General features: G+C 42.1%; 1 protein-coding gene across 4 annotated transcripts; it reads right to left on the bottom strand.

The window, feature by feature from the left end:
* Positions 1 to 452: 452 nt before the first annotated feature.
* LOC115148994 (neuroligin-3) lies at positions 453 to 25,489 on the bottom strand. 4 transcript variants are annotated; one of them, XM_029691396.1, is made up of 8 exons: positions 25,272 to 25,489; positions 21,844 to 22,525; positions 20,974 to 21,033; positions 20,323 to 20,382; positions 18,810 to 18,959; positions 17,856 to 18,041; positions 4,768 to 5,557; positions 453 to 2,818 (listed from the first exon to the last, which is right to left on the bottom strand). In XM_029691396.1, exons 2-8 carry the CDS (start codon positions 22,325 to 22,327, stop codon positions 1,948 to 1,950), a joined length of 2,601 nt encoding a protein of 866 aa, XP_029547256.1. In that variant the 5' UTR covers positions 22,328 to 22,525; positions 25,272 to 25,489; the 3' UTR covers positions 453 to 1,947. The 4 variants fall into 4 exon arrangements, with proteins under 4 accessions (XP_029547256.1, XP_029547253.1, XP_029547254.1 ...); XM_029691393.1 differs by lacking the exon at positions 20,974 to 21,033 and having other exon boundaries at positions 20,332 to 20,382; XM_029691394.1 differs by lacking the exons at positions 20,323 to 20,382; positions 20,974 to 21,033.
* Positions 25,490 to 25,980: the final 491 nt, after the last annotated feature.

A 25,980-nucleotide genomic window follows, 5' to 3' on the forward strand; every position in this document is an offset into this window, starting at 1 on the left:
GAAGACTAACAAGGGGACATTGAGGGCTGGATCCAGCTGCTACCCTCCCTCCCCTCCCCTCCCTCATCCCTGACCCAGTTGATGTCAAAGCCCACTCCTTACAATGGCCCCAGTGTGCAGCTGGAGCAAACACCACACTGTCTTTTTGGAGTGTGCCTGTACCCTCTTATCCTCTTTGACTTTCCCCAGTCATAGCCCTTGACCAAAATATCAACATACAGTTACAAATGTACCATAGATTATGATAATAAGCTAAAGCTGTGTCTATGTAATCTCAACTGGTCCCAGTCATATATGGGGCATTGCCCCGATGCTGAAATCCAAGCTGAAATTGTGCTGTTTGTTTTCCGTTGAAAAATAATCTTGATATGTGATACAATTGAATTAGATTGGCCATCTAGCCATATCTGACTCATAGTAAAGCTGTTCATGGATTTGGACAAGAAGACAACTCAGTTCCAAAAAATCTTTAATCAGCCCATTGATATTGAACAGTAGTATTAGTCAATTGTGTTCTATGATCGTATCAAAGAAAGCAAGATGACAATAATTCTCAGAGCGATGTGCGTTCTCCCAGAATAATACTGTGAAGTGTTCACATTGAATTCAAAAGAGCCTTTCATAGTAATGCTTCAAAACGTGTTATGCTGCAAAATCTGGGTTTTGTGTAAATGGGATGAAGCCTATGGGTGAAACTCAGCTTGCTCAATCTGCAATATTTTAAGCAAAACTCTTTAAAATCTGATTGATTCAGGTAGTTTATACATACAATTGTGATATACTTAATTATCTTACTGAATACCTTTATATTCATATAGACAAATAACAATAAAAAACCTGCTGGTCTAAGTTTATTCTGTACAAAGAAGCCAAGCCAATGGAATCATATCAGTTGTTTAGAGTAGGTGCCATCTTAAGCTATTCTCTGTTTATAACAAAGCAGAAGTCGCATTCGCAGTACGTGTTTAGCAAAAGAAGACACAGTTAACTGAAAAATAACAAAGGTACTTAAACAGACGACCATAGATCGGAGTACAACACTAATATGATGAAAGCCAATACTTCAAACAAATGTCTTATCAATTTACACTTTTACATTACACTTCGCATGTGCGCAGACACACGCACGCCCACAAACATACGCGCACACAAACAGACACAAACACACGCACACACACGCACACACGAACGCACACACGTTGTGCATATTCAAATAGAAATATTGTTTGGATAAATGTGATACTTTTACTACAAATTGTAATCAATGTTGTAGTAAAGGTTCAATTCATCACAGTCGCCGTAACAGTATTTCTCTAAGCAGAGAATGTTACAGTAACAAGCCATTCTTTAGTCAGTAAGTAAAAAATACCCTTTTAAGTTGTGAGTAACATGAGGAATATGTATAAAATAGCTTCATAACACAGATTTTCTGCTTTTTACAAATGTCCTTTCAGTCAGGGATGAGTCCAGATGTTAATTGTTCCACAAAGAATTGTTGAAAATCAAAGCAGATATCATAGTAAGAAAAAAGCTTCCCGTACAAATCCAACTGTACAAACATTATACTGAGGTCGTACAAGAAAGAAACAAATAAATGTTACCCTCAAAAGACAAGAATGGGAAATAAAAAGCTTTTTTCCCACATTTTAACCAGCTCACAAAGGCTTTGAAAATGATTATAAGAAAATGACACTGCTTATAGACCTCCTTCTGTGAGGAAGAGGAGGCAGTAGTATATTGGTGGCAATTCTGCACCCTTCGAGCAGAAAAAGCTTTGCATGGCTCTTGCAGCATGAACATAAATTCAAACTTATCTTACCCACGCATCCCATCCCAACTACTGTTTTGTATTCATTCCTAAACTACTGTACAGCACAGCACGCACCTCAACTCACCTCTACAATCTCTGTCCCCTGTGGTCTGTATGTCATCTGTCCCAGGCTGGGTCTATACCCGGGTGGTGGAGTGGGAGTGGGGCAGGCCTGTGGAGTTGTACCCGGCTGGGAAGGTGCTGTAGGGGTGCATATTGGGAAGGCCCATCAAGGAGTTGGGGATCATGGTGATATTGTTGGGTGTCATCAGGGGGATGTCATCTGGTGAGCGGCGCAGGGTCATGGTGTAGTCCATGTTGGTGGAGAGGTGCAGGGGGTCGTGAAGGTCATGGAGGTCATGGAGGTCATGGAGATCATGGAGGTCATGCAGGGTGTCACACTGGTTCATCTGGCTGCTCTGGGTCATCTGATGGGACAGGCTCTCGTCGATGGTGGTGGTGGTGTGGCTCACTTCGTTGCCATTGCTTTGTCGCTGGGGGCTGGCTTGATGGGGGCTGCCGTGGCCATCCTGCCGGCTGCGCTTGTCCTTACGGTAGTAGAGCGCGGCGAAGGCCAGCACATTGAGGAACAGTAGTGAGGCGCCCACAGCGATGGTGACACTCAGCTCAGTGGAGTAATCTCTCGGGTTAGCCACGATCAGAGGACCCGTTTCCTCCCCATCCCCATTACTGCTGTGGGCCGTGGAGACAGGCGGACGCTTGGTGGTGCCAGTCCTCTTACCGTTGGAGTTGGTGGTGTCCTGGGGAGGGACCTTGGTGGTGGTGGAGGTGTATTGGAACATGTCATGGAGGTTATACAGGTGGGGCACCAGGTGCTTCCAGAAAGCGACCTTGGTGGCGCGGTAGTGGTCACGGATGCGAGGCTTCAGGCCGATGTGAAGGTACAGCTGGTCATGGGGGTTGTACTTGGACCAGGCCACCTCCTCAAAGCGGTTGGCCTTGGTGTGGATGAACTTGGTGTCCTGGGGAACTGGCTTGTTGGGATCCCTGCAAACAAACAGTGAAGACAGGGATCAGAGATTGACTACTCATATAGAAGACATTAAGCTTTCATTTGTTTCATTATGGGGGATGTCAACAGGCAAGTTGCGAGCTGTGAGACTGGTTGATGTAATGTCACAGTCTCTCCTCAAGGGCTCAGCATTCCCTACATCAGTGTTCCCAACTTCAGTCCTCGAGTGCCCCAAACAGCACAAATCATTGTTGTAGACCCGGACAAACTCACCTGATTCAACTCAATGAGGGCTTGATGGTTAGTTGGCAAGTTGAATCAGGTGTGCTTGTCTGGGGCTACAACAAAAATGTGTACCGCTGAGGGTACTCGAGGACTGGAGTTGGGAAACACTGCCCTACATTTTTCATTGAAGCACATTCAAAACCCTACTTCTACTGAGAATCATCTACAATTCTACAGTACCTTCAGAAAGCATTCATACTCCTTGACCTATTCCTCATTTTGTTGTGTTACAGCCTGAATTCCTCACCCATCTACACACAATACCCCATAATGACAAAGTGAAAACATGTTTTTAGAAATGTTTGCAAATACCTAATTTACATAAGTATTCACACCCCTGAGTCAATACTTTGTAGAAGCACCTTTGGCAGCGACTACAGCTGTGTGTCTTTCTGGGTAAGTCTCTAAGAGCTTCCCACACCTGGATTGTGCAACATTTGTCCATTATTCTTAAAACAATTATTCAAGCTCTGTCAAATAGGTTGTTGATCATTGCTAGACAACCATTTTCAGGTCTTGCCATTGATTTTCATGTAGATTTAAGTTAAAACTGTAACTCGCCCACTCAGGAACATTCACTGTCTTCTTGGTGAGCAACTCCAATGTAGATTCAGCCTTGTGTTTTAGGTTATTGTCCTGCTGAAAGGTGAATTCATCTCCCAGTGTCTGGTGGAAAGCAGACTGAACCAGGTTTTCCTCTAGGATTTTGCCTGTGTTTAGCTCCATTCCGTTTCTTTTTTATCCTGAAAATCTCCCCAGTCCTTAATGATTACAAGCATACCCATAACATGATACAGCCACCACTATGCTTGAAAATAAGTAATGTGTTGTATTCGATTTGCCTCAAACATAACATTTTCTAGTATTATTTTAGTGCCTTGTTGCAAACAGGATGCATGTTTTGGAATATTTGTATTATGTACTGGCTTCCTTTTTTCACTCTGTCAATTAGGTTATTATTGTGGAGTAACTACAATGTTGTTCATCCATCCTCAGTTTTCTCCTGTCACAGCCATTCAACTCTGTAACTGTTTTAAAGTCACCATTGGCCTCATGGTGAAATCCCTGAGCGGTTTCCTTCATCTCCGGCAATTGAGTTTGGAAGGACGCATGTGTCTTTGTAGTGACCGGGTGTATTGTTACACCATCCAAAGTGTAATTAATAACTTCACCATGCTCAAAGTACAGAGATGAGGTAGTTATTCAAAAATCATATTAAACACTATTATTGCACAAAGAGTGAGTCCATGCAACTTGTTAAGCAAATGTTTACTCCTGTACTTATTTAGGCTTGACATAACAAAGGGATTGAATACTTATTGATTCGATATTTCATTTGGAAAAATAAAAATAATCAGAATTCCACTTTGACATCATGGGGTATTATGTGTAGGCCACGGACAAAAAAATCTAAATGTAATCATTTTTTAATTCAGGCTGTAACACAACAAAATGTGGAATAAGTCAAGGGGTGCGAATACTTTCTGAAGGCACTGTACATGTGAAGTGTGTCTATACTGTATATCTATAAATATTGGTTCTTCTGCACAGGCTTCAATGCGCATCTAAATATGATTAGGAAAACATTTTGGGAAAATACAGGGACACAAATGGGAAATATTCTGAAAGAAGTGAAAGAATGACCCCATTATTTTACTATACAATCAAGGCTGACCAGATCTCAGTGTAATGTACTCACCCACTCTTAGCGAAGTTTGTCCAGTAGGTCATGACCACAGCACTGAGCATGATGTCGTTCCTGGAGAAGTTGCACGGGAACAGGTCAGTGGCTCCCACCATGGGGATGCCAAACACATAGGGCACCTCGTCCCCGTGGGCCGAGTCCGACCACACAGGCTTCATCAGGCTCTGGCAGTGGTGGTAGAAGGCGTAGAAGTATGTGGGCGAGCCGTAGCGGGCGTGCAGGTCAGCCGTCACCACCGAGGGCTCCACCCACTGGTGGTCAGTGAACAGGGCGACTAATGTCTTCCTCCTGGTCTCCGGGTTGTCCCTGTCAGCCCAGTCCGTGTACATGAACTTGATGGTCTCCCTCAGAGTGTCCTTCCCCTCCGGGTAGCCATACAGGCTGTCCACAAAGTCCGACACAGCAAAGTCAAAGTCGCTGCCAGATACGCCGTCCTCCAGGTCCACAACAGTCTCCACAAAGCGCAGCCCTTCCCCCTGGTTGACGCCCAGCATGATGTCATAGTTGAGGAACTCGCCCTGCTCCATCAGGATCTCGGGATCATCGGGGATGACGTCACCATCAATGACGGGGCCGAAGGCTACGTGGTAGCGGGCTGGCTGGATGTCCTGCTCCACCAGCTCTCTGGCACTCTTCTTCTGCAGGCAGGACACCATGTCCAGGGTGTCCAGCACGTTGCAGCCCACCCTCTCGGCCAGCATGCGGGTGTACTTGACAGGCTGGTAGTTAACGGCCCAGCTGGACAGGGCTGAGCCACTCTGGATGATGGCTCTGTGGAACAGGCCTGAGGAGATCACAGCATGGACAGACACAAACATAGATCAGAGGAGGGCTGTTTGGTCAACAACCATCTGAGAAAATACATTTTTAGGCCTACCCATAAAACATATTGGTAGCTTCATAGGATCTCTATCTAGGTTCTGATGATGAGAGGTCAGTTTTGACCAGACTTTTGATGATAATTTGTGCTCACCGCACAATTTCATCTGAGATCATGATAGACAAACCTCATCAACATCGCTTTTTCAATCTGTGTATCTGCAGTCTCAGTTAACTTTCATTTTCCTTTAACGAAAGATAAATCACTAAATAATATCGAGGGAAAGGATGGAACTCTAAAAATGATATTAATTCTAATTGAGAGTATATAATTTACAATTAAAAATAAAGCTTAGTAAGTGGTGCATATGCAAGGTCTCAAAACATTGGCCACATTAAAAAGGGATTTGAATTAATTAAACTCTCACTCAACACAAAGGCATCATATTTGTGGCACTCATCTGTGAGAGCAATGATTTTGGGAATGAGTCAGTGACTCCACTGTGAATACACACAGTAGCCTTGTTGAAAACATCACTGTTAAATGAACCTTTAAGATTACATTTTAAGAAATACTATTAATTCAACCTAACTTTGTGCAGGAATTGGTCCAGTGATCTTGATGTGGAATAGCTCTCTCTCTCTCTCTCTGCTGACACTCACAGCTCTCTCACTCTCTCTGCTGACAGTCACAGCATGTCCATCAGAACCAAGTGTAATGGAGGTCCGTGGACAGCCAGGCAAACCAAATAATAAACATTGACAGAAACCATGCTCCAAAATCAATACCACATCAGGGGGTGTGTGAGCAGGTGTGTATGCGATAACAGGCAGCCCTCATGCAGGGAACTAAAAACACCACAGTAGCACACACAAAGTCAGTCATCGCATCGTGCCTCAATAGCTGCGTCCTCAGGGACACTCTTTAACCAAAGACTACTTGGCTATGCAGGGCCACCATTTTAGTTGACGGACGTGTACAGTAATTTTGAAATTTGATTGTGCATCAGAAGTTTCTCTCTATTTATCAATTAGCCCATGTCAAAACATCTTTCAGATTGGTAAATTAGTCTAGCCAACTACCTTGTATGAATCATGATCGAATTACCGACTGTGAACACAGGGAACGTGCCCAGTGGCCCTGACCTCCAGGGGGATATTGTTAGGCACTCACTCAGAAATCATATTAACAAGTTATTGCAAAATGTGTATAATTCAGACCTGGGATACCTGTAGTTTAAACATAGTTTGTGGAAATGACTACTTTTTAAAGCTATTTAAATACAGATCTCAGAAAGTAACTACTTATTAAAACAATTTGAATACAGATCTGAGAAAACAAGTACTTAAAAAAATATTTGAATACAGATCTCAGTAAGGGACTACTTTTCTGAAACTATTGGATTGGCTGCCTTCAACTAATGACAGGACTGTATCGGAACTGCATGTTGAAGATAGAATGAATTGTCACAACTTCCACCGAAGTTGTTTCCTCTCCTTGTTCAGGCGGCGTTCGGCGGTCGGCGTCACCGGTCTTCTAGCCATCGTCAATCCACTTTTCATTTTCCATTTGTTTTGTCTTGTTTTCCTACACACCTGGTTTCCATTTCCCTCATTATTTGTTGTGTATTTAACCCTCTGTTCCCCCCATGTCTTTGTGTGGAATTGTTTGTTGTAAGTGCTTGTGCACATGTTTACTGGTGCACGTCGGGTTTTTGTACCCATATTCTGTTGCCGTTGATTTTTGGATTGAACTGCTCCGGCTACTACCTAGTTCTGCTCTCCTGCATCTGACTTCCCTGCCACCGGTTACGCGCCCCTTTACATGAATAGAGCACACACAATCTCCTATACTATTCCAATCTATCTGGCAGTCATATTTGATCTATACAATACATTTATATCTGAACATTTTGTAAATGTCCATTCTCCTGAATGTCAATTGCCCCAGGTGTACATAATCAAGTCAAACCAATTAACCAATGACATTTTGTACAGATAAGTATAAATAAGTTGTGACACTCAACTATTGTATGGCTCTTTCAACATGCCACTGAAAAGGTCGAAAGCTGGAATTAATTTTATGATACCTGAAAATACTGCAGAGTAATTAAAAGCCATTTGCAAACACTACAAACATCAATTTGGATACTTACAAAAAACTACTTGGAACCTCTGTCCATCTGAGCATAAGTGTTCTTCTTTCAAACACACACTATACCATCTGTAAAGGGATAGTTTTTTGATTTTCCACCTACCTTAGCTGTAGTTGATTTCCTTTCGACACTTAATAGCCATATTTTGTTACTATTAGCATTCTCAGTAACACTTAACATTAAACTGTTCTTGTGTCTGTGTAATAAAACTGTAATTACTTTTGGAGTAACATTTTATTAGCTAACCCTAACCCTTTTAACTACTGTACACAAGAGGAATAGTGACTGTTTCTTACTCTACTTATGTAATAACTCCATTAATATTAAATTATAAAGCCATTTCCAAAGTCCTATGTAACAACAATGTTTCTATTGTAATAATCAAAAGTACTACACATGTATAACAACTTGATGTCAAGTGTTAGTATTACCTTGTCTCATTATGAAAATATATTTGTTAGTCATTCTGAAGCAGTAAAAGTGGTCTACTCTAATGTTGAGGTGATTCCACGTCCCTCATGTATTTCATTCAGGGCTATAGGCTATATTGAGGTTCATATCTAAGAGCTCTCCAAACCATGTACTTATGATCATATATTTAGATTAACTGAACTGTAGTAGTTTTTTTGTTCTTTATCAAATATTTGACTGCCATCAAATATTATTACTTTTTTAAAACTTGCATATTTTCAAATACCTCAAATATTAGGTTTTTATGAGAGATATTCAAAATACTTTCAAATATGATTTGTTTTTCTGAGACCTGTATTTGAATATTAATGCTGAGCGATTAACCGAAATCAGGGTTATTTTTCAGTTTTTAAACAACTAATTGACTGACATCTGTTCAAATACAGTGAGGGAAAAAAGTATTTGATCCCCTGCTGATTTTGTACGTTTGCCCACTGACAAAGAAATGATCAGTCTATAATTTTAATGGTAGGTTAATTGAACAGTGAGAGACAGAATAACAACAACAAAAATCCAGAGAATCGCATGTCAAAAATGTTATAAATTGATTTGCATTTTAATGAGGGAAATAAGTATTTGACCCCCTCTCAATCAGAAAGAATTCTGGCTCCCAGGTGTCTTTTATACAGGTAACGAGCTGAGATTAGGAGCACACTCTTAAAGGGAGTGCTCCTAATCTCAGCTTGTTACCTGTATAAAAGACACCTGTCCACAGAAGCAATCAATCAGATTCCAAACTTTCCACCATGGCCAAGACCAAAGAGCTCTCCAAGGATGTCAGGGACAAGATTGTAGACCTACACAAGGCTGGAATGGGCTACATGACCATCGCCAAGCAGCTTGGTGAGAAGGTGACAACAGTTGGTGCGATTATTCGCAAATGGAAGAAACACAAAAGAACTGTCAATATCCCTCGGCCTGGGGCTCCATGCAAGATCTCACCTCGTGGAGTTGCAATGATCATGACAACGGTGAGGAATCAGCCCAGAACTACACGGGACGATCTTGTCAATGATCTCAAGGCAGCTGGGACCATAGTCACCAAGAAAACAATTGGTAACACACTACGCCGTGAAGGACTGAAATCCTGCAGCGCCCGCAAGGTCCCCCAAGGTCCCCCTGCTCAAGAAAGCACATATACATGCCCGTCTGAAGTTTGCCAATGAACATCTGAATGATTCAGAGGACAACTTGGTGGAAGTGTTGTGGTCAGATGAGACCAAAATGGAGCTCTTTGGCATCAACTCAATTCGCCGTGTTTGGAGGAGGAGGAATGCTGCCTATGACCCCAAGAACACCATCCCCACCGTCAAACATGGAGGTGGAAACATTATGCTTTGGGGTTGTTTTTCTGCTAAGGGGACAGGACAACTTCACCGCATCAAAGGGACGATGGACGGGGCCATGTACCGTCAAATCTTGGGTGAGAACCTCCTTCCCTCAGCCAGGGCATTGAAAATGGGTCGTGGATGGGTATTCTAGCATGACAATGACCCAAAACACACGGCCAAGGCAACAAAGGAGTGGCTCAAGAAGAAGCACATTAAGGTCCTGGAGTGGCCTAGCCAGTCTCCAGACCTTAATCCCATAGAAAATCTGTGGAGGGAGCTGAAGGTTCGAGTTGCCAAACGTCAGTCTCGAAACCTTAATGACTTGGAGAGGATCTGCAAAGAGGAGTGGGACAAAATCCCTCCTGAGATGTGTGCAAACCTGGTGGCCAACTACAAGAAACATCTGACCTCTGGCAAAACCCCGACAAGGGTTTTGCCACCAAGTACTAAGTCATGTTTTGCAGAGGGGTCAAATACTTATTTCCCTCATTAAAATGCAAATCAATTTATAACATTTTTGACATGCATTTTTCTGGATTTTTTTGTTGTTATTCTGTCTCTCACTGTTTAAATAAACCTACCATTAAAATTATAGACTGATCATTTCTTTGTCAGTGGGCAAACATACAAAATCAGCAGGGGATCAAATACTTTTTTCCCTCACTGTATTTGAATTCCATTTCGTTCTGTTTTTTTCTGAGCTCGATATGCAGTTTCTATATAGATAAATCAGATCAAGCCTGAACTGTGCAATGTAGTAGGGAGTTGTAGTTTCCAACAGGCCAATATTCTACACAGTTTAGCGCAGAAAACGTGGTAATTAACTACAATGACCATAATCGATTGCACGCCCGCTTAAACTTGTCCGGTCTGTGCGGAGCAAGACATGGAGACTGAGAGAAGAGAGAAGGCCAATCGAGAGGGATAGAAAGCAGTTGCTTCGCGAGCCTGAAAATACATGATCTAAGTGATTGACAGTTGGTTTTCAGGGTCATAAAAGTATGCCTTATTTACTTTGAAGAACTACTAAAATAGTGATTTTGTCAGACAGCATAGGCAGCAGCAGCTCTATATGAGATGATTACTTTGAATTAAATAATAAAGTCATGGGGCCTCCCGAGTGGCGCAGCGGTCTAAGGTGTCACTACAGACCCGGGTTCGATCCCAGGCTGTGTCACAACCGACCGGGAGTACCATAGGGCGGCGCACAATTGGCCCAGCGTCGCCCAGGTTAGGGGAGGGCTTGGCCGGGGGGGCTTTACTTGGCTCATCACACTCTAGCAACTCCTTGTGGAAGGTCGGGCGCCTGCAGGTTGACTTCGGTTGTCAGTTGGATGGTGTTTCCTCTGACACATTGGTGCGGCTGGCTTCCGGGTTAAGCGGACGGGTGTTAAGAAGCGCGGATTGTCTGGTCATGTTTTGGAGGACGCATGACTCAACCTTCGCCTCTCCCGAGCCCGTTTGGGAGTTGCAGCGATAAGACAAGATCGCAATTGGATATCATGAAATTTGGGAGAAAAAGGAGGTAAAATGTATTTATTTTATTATAATAAAGTCATAAAATGTTTACTAAAGTAAAGTAATGTGAATAAATGCTTAATAAGTGATAAGTAGAAATGGGCATTCACTACTGTTTTTTCATTTTTTTATTTTTTTTATTTAACCTTTATATAACTAGGCAAGTCAGTTAAGAACAAAGTCTTATTTACAATGACGGCCTATCTCGGCCAAACACTAACCCGGACAACGCTGGGCCAATTGTACGCTGCCCTATGGGACTCCCAATCACGGCCGGTTGTGATACAGCTTGGAATCTAAACAGGGTCTGTAGTGACGCTCCTAGCACTGAGATGCAGTGCCTTAGACCGCTGCGCCACTCAGGAGCCCAAACGGGACTTTCAATGTTTTTATTCTGTGTTGTTACAGCATTCAACCCACATAATGCATACTGTCAGATAAAGACAGTATATTCAGAGGGCCATAGATTACAGTCAGTGCAAGGACCTGAGCATTGAGCTGTGTAGCTTCAAGCTACCAGGACATACATCACATCCACTAACCAAAGCAGACATGTCTGGAAAACAAAGGACAAATCCCACTGCTCTTTAGTCCCTTAAATTATCCACTTTGATTATACTGTATGATTCACTTCTATTATTCACTTAACTGACCTTCCTGTTTTTTACTTTGTTATGATCCCATCAAACCAAATTTGGCCTGTAGTGAAACAACCTCATTTTACACAGCCAGGCAGTGGAAAAACATCTGGAAAACATTTCTCCCAGTGAATATATATATATTTTATTATATTGCCAATGGTGATCGTGGTTCTTGATTAATCCTTGAAAAATATATGATATAAAGATTTGCGTAGTCTGTTTGTATACCACAGTATCACGCTGGCTCACACAATCTCAGTGAGAGGGGCCTAAGCCGGCTCTGGTGCCTTTAGAGCTGTGGCCTGATGTAATAAAGGGCTGATTGATTAGAGGAGAAGAGGTGGTGTGTGTATGTGTGTGTGTGTGTGTGTGTGTGTGTGTGTGTGTGTGTGTGTGTGTGTGTGTGTGTGTGTGTGCGTGTTGTGGGTGATGGAAAGGCACAGACGCCACTATCTTTGTTTCAGATTGAGTGACATTCCTCAATTCATTCACAACCCTCCTTCCATTTACTCTCATGAGGGCAAGAAAGAAATACGAGCAAATCTTTCTGAAACGCTGGGGATAAATTAGTGAGTGTAAAACAGAGTGAGGTTTAAAGATTATTATATTGATTAATAGATGCTGCACAGTATGTGCTCTGTGTACACATGTCTTGATGTATAAAATGTAAATATATAAAGTTAAATTGATAGATAGCTAGATAGTTAGACTCCATCCATACACTACCTTGAATTTATAGGTGGATCTGTTAAAGGGGTTCACTCTTTAAGAGGCAAAGCTTTTAGTCTGATTATATTTAGGAGAGGAGAACAATAGCCATCACTTAACTGTACCACTACCCCACCACCCTAGCCACATATCCAAACAATTCACTTCCTCTGAAGGACTCGATTGGATCCATTTGGAGTTGGGGCGTACCACAAATAGAGTACATTTCGCGTCCCTTTGATATTTTAAGTAGAAATTGTTTACCAATAGTGAATTTCAAAAGCCTGTTAAATTAAATGAAGTGCCCTTTATTATAGACCACATGGAAAATTCGGCATTTTGACATGAAGATTTTAACCCGCTTAACCCCAAATGTATTCAAGGTTTCACTATCACTGTAAAGCTCTAGTTATATTCTTGCTTTGACAAAGACATTTCTGAAGATTTGTATTTATTTTATTTATTTATTTAATTTTAAGTCTGTCCCTCATTTTAAAGTCAACCCAGTTACGTGAACTGAACTCGTTTGAATATAAAATCTCATTTTATTAGTCACATGCGCCGAAAACAACAGGTGTAGACCTTACAGTGAAATGCTTACTTACAAACCCCTAATCAACAATTCAGTTTAAAAAAATACAGATTAGAATAAGAAATAAAAGTAACAAGTAATTAAAGAGCAGCAGTAAAATAACAACAGCGAGACTATATACAGGGGGGTACCGGTACAGAGTCAATGTGCGGGGGCACCAGTTAGTTGAGGTAATATGTACATGTAGGTAGAGTTATTAAAGTGACTATGCAGAGATGACAACCACAGAGAGTAGCAGCGGTGTAAAAGAGGAGGGGGGGGGGGGGGGCAATGCAAATAGTCTGGGTAGCCATTTGATTAGGTGTTCAGGAGTCTTATGGCTTGGGGGTAGAAGCTGTTTAGAAGTCTCTTGGACCTAGACTTGGCGCTCCGGTACTGCTTGCCGTGCGGTAGCAGAGAGAACAGTCTATGACTAGGGTGGCTGGAGTCTTTGACAATTTTTAGGGCCTTCCTCTGACACCGTCTGGTATAGAGGTCCTGGATGGAAGGAAGCTTGGCCCCAATGATGTACTGGGCAGTTCGCACTACCCTCGGTAGTACCTTGTGATTGGACCCCGAGCAGTTGCCATACCAGGGAGTGACGCAACCAGTCAAGATGCTCTCGATTGTGCAGCTGTAGAACCTTTTGAGGATCTGAGGACCCATGCCAGATCTTTTCAGTCTCCTGAGGGGGAATAGATTTTGTTGTGCCCTCTTCACGACTGTCTTGGTGTGCTTGAACCATGTTAGTTTGTTGGTGACATGGACACCAAGGAACTTGAAGCCGTCAACCTGCTCCACTGCAGCCCCGTTGATGAGAATGGGGGCGTGCTCGGTCCTCTTTTTCCTGTAGTCCACAATCATCTCCTTTGTCTTGATCACGTTGAGGCAGAGGTTTTTGTCCTGTCACCACATGGCCAGGTCTCTGACCTCCTCTCTATAGGCTGTCTCATTGTTGTCGGTGATCAGGCCTACCACTGTTGTGTCATCGGCAAACTTAATGATGGTGTTGGAGTCGTGCCTGGCCGTGCAGTCATGAGTAAACAGGGAGTACAGGAGGGGACTGAGCACCCCTGAGGGGCCCCTGTGGTGAGAATCAGCATGGCGGATGTGTTTTTATCTACCCTTACCACCTGAGGCGGCCCATCAGGAAGTCCAGGATCCAGTTGCATAAGGAGGTGTTTAGTCCCAGGGTCCTTAGCTTATTGATAAGCTTGGAGGGCACTATGGTGTTGAACACTGAGCTGTAGTCAATGAATAGCATTCTCACATAGGTGTTCCTTTTGTCCAGGTGGGAAAGGGCAGTGTGGAATGCAATAGAGATTGCATCATCTGTGGATCTGTTGGGGCGGTAGGCAAAGTGGAGTGGGTCTAGTGTTTCTGGGATAATGGTGTTGATGTGAGCCATGACCAGCCTTTCAAAGCACTCTGTGAGTGATCCGGGTCTGTAGTCATTTAGGCATATTACCTTAGTGTTCTTGGGCACAGGCACTATGGTGGTCTGCTTAAAACATGTTGGTATTACAGACTCGGTCAGGGAGAGGTTAAAAATGTCAGTGTAGACACTTGCAAGTTGGTCAGCGCATGCTCACAGTACACATCCTGGTAATCCGTCTGGCCCTGCGGCCTTGTGAATGTTGACCTGCGGAGAGCATTATCACACAGTCTTCCGGAACAGCTGGTGCTCTTGTGCATGTTTCAGTGTTCTTTGCCTCGAAGCGAGCATAGAAGTAGTTTAGCTCGTATCCCTGGGCAGCTCTCGGCTGTGGTTCCCTTTGTAGTCTGTAATGGTTTGCAAGCTCTGCCACATCAGACGAGCGTCAGAGCCAGTGTAGTACGATTCGATCTTAGTCATGTATTGACACTTTGCCTGTTTGATGGTTCGTCGGAGGGCATAGCGGGATTTCTTATAAGCTTCTGGATTAGAGTCCAGCTCCTTGAAAGCGGCAGCTCTAGCCTTTAGCTCAGTGCGGATGTTGCCTGTAATCTATGGCTTCTGGTTGGGTATGTACGTACGGTCACTGTGGGGACGACGTCATCAATGCACTTATTGATGAAGCCAATGACTGATGTGGTGTACTCCTCAATGCCATCGGAGGAATCCCGGAACATATTCCAGTCTGTGCTAGCAAAACAGTCCTGTAGCTTAGCATCTGCTTCATCTGATCACTTTTTTATTGATCTAGTCACTGGTGCTCCTGCTTTAATTTCTGCTTGTAAGCAGGAATCAGGAGGATAGGATTATGGTCAGATTTGCCAAATGGAGGGCGAGGGAGAACTTTGTATGCGTCTCTGTGTGTGGAGTAAAGGTGGTCCAGAGTTTTTTTCCCTCTGGTTGCATATTTAACATGCTGATAGAAATTTAGTAAAACGGATTTAAGTTTCCCTGCATTAAAGTCCCTGGCTACTAGGAGCGCCGCCTCTGGGTGAACGTTTTCTTGTTTGCTTATGGCGGAATACAGCTCATTCAATGCTGTCTTAGTGCCAGCCTCAGTCTGTGGTGGTATGTAAACAGCTACGAAAAATACAGATGAAAACTCTCTAGGTAGATAGTGTGGTCTACAGCTTATCATGAGATACTCTACCTCAGGCGACCAATAGCTCGAGACTTCCTTAGATATCGTGTACCAGCTGTTATTTACAAAAATTCATAGTCCGCCGACCCTTGTCTTACAAGACATCGCTGTTAGCGTATAACAAGCGTATAACCAGCCAGCTGTATGTTGATAGTGTCGTCGTTCAGCCACGACTCCGTGAAGCATAAGATATTACAGTTTTGAATGTCCTGTTGGTAGTTTAATCTTCCGCGTAGGTCATCGATTTTATTCTCCAAAGATTTCACGTTTGCTAGCAGAATGGAAGGAAGTGGGGGTTTATTCGATCGCCAATGAATTCTCAGAAGGCAGCCCGCCCTCTGGCCCCTTTTTCTCCTCCTCCTCTTCACGCAAATCAAGGGGATCTGGGCCTGTTCCCAAGAAAGCAGTATATAATTTGAGTCGGGCTCGTCAGACTCGTTAAAGGAAAAAAAGGATTCTGCCAGTCCGTGGTGAGTAATCGCAATCCTGATGTCCATTAGTTCTTTTCAGTCATAAGAGATGGTAGCGGCAACATTATGTACAAAATAAGTTAAAAAATAAGTTACAAACAATGCAAATATACGAACAAAAAACACAATCGGTTGGGGCCACGTAAAACGTCAGCCTTCTTCTCCGGCACCATTTTGGTGAAACTATTCCTTTTTTAGTTGAGGATAAGGATTGTATATAGCGCATTCGGAAAAGTATTCAGACCCCTTGACTTTTTCCACATTTTGCTACGTTAATGCCTTATTCTAAAATGTATTCAGTAGTTTTTTTTCTCTCATCAATCTACACACAATAACCCACAATGACAAAGCAAAAACAGGCTTAGAAATGTTTGCACATTTATAAAATATAATGATAATAAATATCACATTTACATAAATATTCAGACCCTTTACTCAGTACTTTGTTTAAGGCACCTTTGGCAGCGATTACAGCCTCGAGTCTTCTTGGATATGACACTACAAGCTTGGCATACCTGTATATGATGAGTTTCTCCCATTCTTCTTTGCAGATCCTCTTTAGCTCAGTCCCTGCCGCTGAGAGTTCAATCTTCGTTTCATCAGACCAGAGAATCTTATTTCTCATGGTCTCAGAGTCCTTTAGGTGCCTTTTGGCAAACTCCAAGCGGGCTATCATGTGCCTTTTACTGAGGAGTGGCTTCCGTCTGGCCACTCTACCATAAAGGCCTTATTGGTGGAGTGCTGCAGAGATGGTTGTCCTTCTGGAAGGTTCTCCCATCGCCACAGAGGAACTCTGAAGCTCTGTCAGAGTGACCATCGAAGTTCTTGGTCACCTCCCTGACCAAGGCCCTTCTCCCCGATTGCTCAGTTTGGCCAGGTGGTCAGCTCTAGGAAGAGTCTTTGGTGGTTCCAAAGGCCACTGTGTTCTTGGGGACCTTTAATGCTGCAGACATTTTTTGGTACCCTTCTCCAGATCTGTGCCCCGACACAATCCTGTCTCGGAGCTCTATAAACAATTCCGTCAACCTCATGGCTTGGTTTTTACTCTGACATGCACTGCCAATTGTGGGACCTTTCCAAATCATGTCCAATCAATTGAATTTACCACAGGTGGACTCCAATCAAGTTGTAGCAACATCTCAAGGATGATCAATGGAAACAGGATGCACATGAGCTCAGTTTTGAGTCCCATAGCAAAGGGTCAGAATACTTACGTAAATAAGATATTTATATTTTACATTTTTTATAAATTTGCAAACATATCTAAAAACCTGTTTTCCCTTTGTCATTATGGGGTATTGTGTGTAGATTGATGAGGGGAAAATATAATTTAGTACATTTTTTAATAAGGCTGTAACGTAACAAAATGTGGAAAAAGGGAAGAGATCTGAATACTTTCCGAACACACTTTATAATGTAAAGGTAAAACTAAATAATGGCATAATACAGAAATATAATATTTTATTTTTGCATAAAAACATCAAAGTAGAAATAAAAGCAGATAACACTAGATCTGTTTCAACACAGTGAATAAAGTCACTTCCCTGAAGCAATACTACAGAGCACAACACATTAATGTTAATGGTCCACATAAAGCTATACATTGAGATGAAGTACCAGATAATGTAGTACCTAGTATGTGTCTGTGAAAACTGCAGGCTGAGGAATCACGGGGCCTGTGTGTGTTTATCAGGCAATAAAGCTATATAAAGGCATTCCCATTCGGCATGAAATTCCCTGGTGACTATCCCCATCCCATCCCACCCCCCCCCCCCCCCCCCCCCCCCCATCCTGTCTATACAGGTTGAGTGTTAGTCTTACCCTCAGAGTGGTGGGACAGTGTGAGCAGGCTAACGCAGGAGGCTCCAATCCCAGATCCAAAGACAGTGATGCGACCAGGGTCTCCTCCAAAATAGCCAACGTTCTTGCTGATCCAACGCAGGGCTTGGATCTGGTCCAGGAGTCCATAATTTCCTTTAGCTGCCTGGTCACCTGTACTGAGGAACCCTGAAGTGTACAGAAGAGGATATTAGTGTTATTTAACTTCTTTCTTGTCACACTTTTATCTGTGATTTACCATACCAGAGCAGGTTAAATACCTAGCTCAGTACATCATTCTCCTCCTCCTCCTCCACCTCCTCCTCCTTTTCATAAGGATACTCTCACTGCACGGTTCCTTGAGTTGCAACCAGTCTTTTTCTCCAATATGCGTTCTCCACTATGCAGTATCAATCACAGACAGGGGGGCAGGCCCTTTCCGCCCCTTGCACAGAGATACATGAAATGTTACAGCTGTGACATCGCTCCTACAAGAAAGACTCCAGACCTTGGCTGTGATTCCTGCATCCCTTCCTATTTAAATCAGTCTTCCAGGCCTGACAAAAGCGGTCAATTTCTCTGCAGGTTAGTTAAAAAAAGATGAACAGTGTTTTGGAATATTGTAGCTTGTATACACCAAGCAGGCGATTAATAGTCCTAACCATTATCCTCTGACTGAGGATTTCTAATCTTACTCCCTCCTCAATACAATAACATACTGAAAAAGACCTTGCCTTCATAACCTGGGACTATACATTATACACCAGGAGAAAATGACTTACATAGCAAATGATAGAAATGTAACAAATTAATTTAAGTTTGAATAACTGGCATAAGCGTACATATTAATTGGATCTCTGTGTGGAGATCAACATTATGAGTAGAAGAAAATGTATCTTCTAGACTGAAAAGAAATTCCACAGACACCATTCAGAGATAGTAAGAGAATCCCATCACCTAGTACTCCGACCCTGTAGTTGAGAGTGATGACGATGACATTCCCATAGCTGGCCAGCACACTCCCATCGATCATGTTCCCTGTCCCCTCCATGTAGGATCCTCCGTGGATGTAGACCATCACAGGCCTAGCCTCAGTGTTCCGAATGTCTGCAGAGAGAATCAGCCATTTACTATTTGTACTGTAAAGGTTTACAGGCAAGGTAATGCAACATCAGAATACTGTAACCCCTACCAGACGGTAGACTCAGCAACATTTACACCACTAAAGCTGAAGGTAAGCTCAAGGTAATGGTATTGATTTTAGCAGATGTGCTTCGGTGATTAGGGTCTTGGTTGTGACGCACCAATGGAGACAAGAATGCAAAGCAAGGACACTATTCATACAGGCCTAACAGGGATCTATATTATGTCAATATTTTCCCCCCACAAAACTGTGTTTATACTAGAGTCTGAGCCATGTTCTAATATTCTATTATTAGCAATATACCGTTTTCACATCTAGTATCTCTAAAGTGTATCTGGTTAATACCATGTGTTCACTATGTTCAACAGAGCATGCTTCTTCAGACAAGGTGGTTGTTTCTGTGCACCACACTCCTATCAATTCATTTGTCATAATAGTGGTTAAATTGCAGGACATGATTTTCTCTGCATCTAAAACAACAACTACTAAATATAGTTTTTTCGTCAGAATAAGGCATATAAACCCTCCCCACAATATAACTGCCCTCCCCAATGAAAAAAATTACTAAGAAATAAATAAATTGTTCACAAAAAGAATAAGGCATATGACCTTAACTGTAAGTTCAGTGTCAATGTGAGAAAGGCGTGAGTTGCCATAAAATAACATAAGACACCCATTTCCTACATCACACTCAATCTCTTGAACAGTACGGTATGTAGTGAATAGTAATAGCTTCATCCTCATACGGTCCTCTCATGAGACCCACAGAGAGGTAGTGGAGGAGACTTTGAGATAAGATGTAGTTGGTTATAGATAGCACAGTCTGTGATCCCTAGAAGACACAGCAAAATGTTCACTTTTCAAAACATGAAGAGGTACTGTATATGTGCATTTATTGCACTCCCATTCCATTTATAGTGCTATAAAATAATATCTTTGTTGATTGGTATAGCCACAAAGACACAAGAAATAACCCATGTGAGTCATTGTTCAAATGGAGTAAATTTGGGATCAATGGCAAATTGACCAGCATTTGTCTTCAAGGGGGCTGTTAGAGGACAAAATCAGTATTCAGTGTCCCAAAAAATCCATGACACAAAAAATACTGCAGATATGATATGGATATCCAAATCAAATCAATTGAGAGTGAAATAGCGAAGACACTGAGAGAATCAGGTGACTTATAATTGACTTGGCATGCCCACTGATAAACTAAGGTTTAACCACTTCTGAGTTGTCAAAGGTAAGATCGAAGACGAAAGTCTAGGAAAATATCAAAAGTCAAAAAGTGTCCAAAAAAAAAGTCATGCATTAAACTTTGAGCACCAAAAATACCTTCACTGTCACCATGAGAGAAATCCACTCCTTGACTCTTGCTGTGGGCCCCTAGGAATCACATCAAGGAGGGAAAAAAACAAAAAAGTACAAGAGAATTCAAAAATAGCATGATTGACCACCAAGGAAGGAAGATAGTGATATCCCAATCTGTGTCTCAGAAAATCTGTCAAAAATGGCATTACTGTAAAAACAAAAGGATGTTTGTTTGCAGTAAACATAGGCTATGCAGAATTTGAGGTAAGATATGATGTACTCTCCTTTTCATTGCCATGACTCAATCAGAAAAAAATCGATTTATATATTGTACAAACAGTAACTTTTGACATCAGAATGTTGATTTCTTTCATTAATGGCTATCCAATAATAACAAACAGAAAATGTATAGAAATCAATGTGTTTTTCGAATAAACATGTCATGGGTGGATGTTATTGTGTGGAATGATCTTACTCTGGATTGCTCTTAATTTCTCACAGCAGAGACACACACAGTCTCAGGCATTGATGGACGCACACACCTCTGACCGACATATATCGGTCTCTACTGTGTTTGATTTTCAAATACGATGACGGTGTGATCTTGGTTTTGAGCCAACTCTGAAGTCACTTTGCTTCTTTTTACTCCTTTGTTAGCTTACATACCTTCTTCTCTACATACTTTCTTGTTGGGTTTTCTGGCACATTCCTTGGATATTCTTTTGACTGAAAAACGAATGAAAGACTACAAAATAACAGAAGGCTCTGAAAAATTGAAGAAGTATGCAGGCACCCAATTCCCAACCCGGTTTACTTTGCATCACCTCAGGAACTATACAAGGGAGGTAGTGGGATAGGGGGTTAAAGATATACATCGAATTAAATAATAATCATAATGATTTCACAATGTTGCACAGTCCATTTTCACATGCACTCGGTCTGTATATTGTATGAGCCCTAATACTCTACAAAATAAATGAAGGAAAGGAAATGTGTTTATCAATCACAATAGTGTTTACTTGAGACTAAGCACCTCCGAATTTGTCAAGTAAATATTGATCTACAGATCCATAGCATAGAAATATATAAATGTATTGCACCTCAGATTGTTACACGGTTAAGGCGTTCACATTGTAAACAACAGGCCTCTAGTGCACAATAATAAACATTTCACCGGCCTAACAAATGTCTGAGTCTGATTTATCATAACTATTGAGCCATTCCCAGTAGTTAGGTTAGGCCATGCTGTAGGCTATATTCTGACTTTAAATTATTAGTTGTCTGACGCAATAATAGGTTTTATATCAGTGTGTGATTTTCCCGTAGAGAACACAATGAACGGAGTCAACAGTGTAACAGGATGAAGAAGAGTTGGTGACATGACTTTGGATGAGAAAACAACTTGGGGTGGCACAAATGAGATGCACAATGACAACTGCTGCATACGCAAAACATGATGATTGCAAGGTGACAGCAAGGGTAATACAGTAAACAACATGGATTGTCCCTTTGGTCCATTTTACCCATTCCACTCACCATCCTCTGTTGGAATATAGATGTTTAAATACAAACAGTCCTCGTTCTGATCCTGAATGAGGTTGGCCACTGTGTCCAGGTTATAGGTAAACCATATGGGCATCATGATCTCAGGCACTGTGTTGCGGATGTTCTGAGGGCACACGGGCATGAAGTGGGTAGCATTCTTGATCCCTGACCAGGAAGAGGGCTGCTCTGGGGGCATGAAGCGCTTCTCCCCGATGGGAGGGGCAGCGTATGGCACCCCAAGGTACTGGTCAACGGGCTTAAGGACCTCGCCTGGCACCGCGACCCGGAGGCCCCTCAGCTTCCCAAACTGGGTGTTCACAGTCGGGTTGAAGTTCTGGCTGGTCACCACTGTAAATGGCCAGTAGGAACATAACATCCACATTAAAAGACCACGGCGGGTGGCGATGGTTGCGGTTCCTCGCCGATTTGATAGGTGTGCAGGCAACACATGGTGCGTAAACTCTGCCAAACACATGTTCTGGGCAAGTGAGTGCCCTTGCACCACACCAATGTACACTCGAGTGTCCTCTCAACCCCTATGACCTACTGTATTCCACTTAACCAGGCATCGCTCAACCTGCCCTGGGCTCCAATGGTTACTAAAAACAAATTAACAAAGCCCAGGTATTCACTCATCTCCAGCTCCAATTCTCATTGCTGTTCTGAAACCGAGCTGCAAACAAGAGAGACAAATGGTTAGGTGAGCAAACATCGGTGGGTTGCTTACTGCAATGCCCCTGAGTATACTGACGGGACTATGTTGCCAGATTACTTGAAAACTGGGGCTTCTAAATATATAGAGCGAGAGTTGCTCATCATCCGTATGCTTTCACAGAAGATAGGCTCCCTGTAGACAACCCACACAATCATTTCAAAGCAAACTAATCACTTGGGAGAACTCAAGGGACCATTTGAACACACTACTTTGGTGAGTGGTAGTATTGTCTGTAATCCAGCAGAATGTGAATGTAAATACTGTATATGTAAATATATATAACAGAGGATATGCTCATTGGCCTCAATTGTCGTCTTTTTTTTACGATTCACCTGGGACAAATATTACTCTACAAATAGGCGATATAATTTCCAGCGTCATGTTCTGTATAAACACCCTTTCATGGTTGTAGTGTGGGCTGACATTACCATGGGGAGAAGATTTGAACTATCTGAAAAAACATCTGCATCGATGAAGGCAGAATGTTGTATACTGCAGTGCATCTGGAAATAAGGGATTTAGTAGTATACTGCACATTCACTTTCTCTCATTTAAAAGACAGTAATGAACGGGACAGAAATATCAGAAAAACGACACTGATGTAACCTTTCGGTGGAAGGATGAAAAGCTGTGATGGAAGGAAGTACAGTGCCATATAATCATGTTCTTACCCATGATGCCTGCATGTGTATTGTATAGAGCCACAGCAGCATGGCAACAACAACCCTCCAGTAAAACAGCTAAACAGTAGACTAAATCCTAATGAAAACAGTGAAACAACAGTGTTGCAGAGCTACAGGCAATAGAAACAGTGTAACCAGTCTCCTGGGTCATCAGGCTGGGTACTTGCTTGTCGGTATGTATGACTCCAAGAACATGCAAGCACAAGTTTGTTTCCCTAAATTAATTCCTTTAGCATTTATTGATAGACCATGGTAGAGGAAACCGGAAAGTGAACCTACTCTTTTATGGAATGAACAGATAATGATTCTGTCAAAAAACGGAAATATCTCTGAGTCCTCTATCTCTTCAAAAGTGTACAAGCTGGGTTGTGAAAATAGAACAGGAAGGAGTGGTGAATGTAGCTAGGACCATGTGTGGGTGGGGGGTAGTTAACATGATAGAAAAATGTCTATCATGTCTCATTATCACCTATATAGGCTGTTTTTATTTGTTTATTTTCAACTTGTGCAATGATTGCAATTTATTGGATGATGTATGGATCCAGAAACAGGCTAAAGGTTGACAAAGTAAGCCTCAGCTACTTATACTTTGAGCAGGTTAATCAGGGGGCCAGGCAAAGCTGACGAGGTGTATTCCCTAAACACATAGGATTGCGTTTAGACTAGCAGGGGAGATGGAAGAGACTTCCCGACAAGACATGAATACGAATAGATTACAACCCTCTGTCTCTTATACTTGCAATGCTGTGGGAGCTATCAGATGCCCATGCAGTGTGTGTAGCCTACATTGAAAATAAATAAATAATCCAGAGTTCTCAATATCCTTATATTAAAATCATCACTTCAAAATACTGACAGGCCAGCCCTGTGTCTAAGTCTGCAACTAAATGCCGCAACCTGTCCTACTTTCCTGAGCTGTGTGCAATTTTCAGTCCCAATGAAAAGGCTGTTGATTAAGAAAATACATAGAGAACACCAATGATCACTTTGAGTGTAGGCCATTAGCCTAATGCTTGCGAATATACTCAAATATGTCAAATACAGACAATTAACCATAAGTTAGAGCACACTCAAAACAGGTGTGTTAACATCATGAATATAGTCTACAAATGTTGCATTTATGGGCCACAGCTGGGCAAAAAAATAATTTATGCATTTAAAGATGCGTTTGAAAAAACAACATTGTTGAGGTCCGTTATTGCGGTGACAGGCCCACAATAATGTAATGATATCAGTGGCCCTATTGGCTAAGCCAGTCATAAGCACAATTACAACCACATCCCCAATGACAACTTGTAGTGAATTACTCTACACGGGGAGTGTAATTGGACACACATGACATGCTTTGACATCTCGCCTATACATTTGTGTTAATGAATCCCAATTGCATTATAGCGATTCCAAGGTAGCAGCCTGTGACCATTGGCAGAATGGTGATGGCTAAAAGGTAACCGGAGTGCGGCGCAAATAAAGCAGTTTATTTCTCTTCTCTCTGTAAGGCACGCAATGTGCTATAGCCAAATCCGGTGCCCTTGCAATTTAATCAGTGTTAATCCTTCCAAATCGTTCAATTAGTCCAACTCGCTTTAGTGTAAAAACTAAAACATGCACGGTTACAGGGTATAAGGATGATAATGTCACAGAACACCTCGTTGAAGGTGAGCTGGTGGCATTGATTCACCAGTAATAGGCAACGATGCGTTAAAATGTCAGAGTGAAAAAGAGACTGAAAACCAGACGTTCACACAAAAGACCAAGCCACAGACAGCCCTGCTCCTCCAAATTCCCAAATAAACACCAAGGATGCGGTTGATGAATAAAACGTTGCAAATGTTGACCCTAATTATCACATGCAAAACATCTAAATATCATCAACATATTATACAATTATGTTTAAATGTGCTGCAATTAAAATACATCCTATTATGAAAAGAATACCCATGATCCTGCTATGTGGGATCGTGGTGTGTAGTAAAATCTTGCCAAACCTTCATCTCATGGAAAGGGAATTTTCGACTCACCTGCTCTAACAGAGGCTCCTACTCTTCATCCCCGGTTTGCTCTTCTCCATATCATTTCGTTTTCATGGCACTGCATTGATGATCACATTTCATTATTATTTTTTAAATCGCATGCAAATATTTTGCTTTCAATTCACATGTTCTATTTTGTCTTCTTGATTAACATTAATATATTAGCCCTCTTGGTTTGTGCGCGCGCAGCTCGTTCGCGACGGCAAGGTCAGGAGCGCCCACTGTCTTCGCGTTTCTAGGCAACCATGGGGATACGCGTGAGCTGACAGACAGGCAGTAAAGAAGTAAAGGGAATGTATCTCTATCATGGCCTAATCAAAATTATGTATATTTCATTATAATAATTAGGCTATATGGAATCTAACGCATCAGGTAGACTTTCCCCGGGTCCCTTGTGTAATCAATAAAATGTATTTCTAAAGGCCTTTTACATCAGAAGATGTCACAAAATGCTATACAGAAACACAGCCTAAAACCCCAAACAGCAAGCAATGCAGATGTAGAAGCACAGTGGCTAGGAAAAACTGCTAATGAAAGACACAGAGTGATGCAGACTCAGGTCTCATCTAATTTAAAATTCAAATATAAGGGTCTAAATGTAGGCTGTGTGTGTGATAGCCTAAGCATAGCCAATGCTGTTTAAGGATAGGCCTATAATCTGCATTGTCTTCCTGACAATTCAATGGGAATCATTCGA

Source organism: Salmo trutta, chromosome 15 (assembly GCF_901001165.1).
Source record: "Salmo trutta chromosome 15, fSalTru1.1, whole genome shotgun sequence".
Classification (NCBI taxonomy): Eukaryota; Metazoa; Chordata; class Actinopteri; order Salmoniformes; family Salmonidae; genus Salmo; species Salmo trutta.

Coding starts and splice junctions, on each gene's coding strand:
- LOC115148994 (XM_029691396.1), bottom strand. CDS start 22,327: ATGTGTTTGGCAGAGTTTACGCACCATGTGTTGCCTGCACACCTATCA. Junction 21,034..21,843: donor CTATATTCCAACAGAGGATG/GTGAGTGGAATG, acceptor TTCGTTTTTCAG/TCAAAAGAATATCCAAGGAA. Junction 20,383..20,973: donor GAAAGTATGTAGAGAAGAAG/GTATGTAAGCTA, acceptor TGTGATTCCTAG/GGGCCCACAGCAAGAGTCAA.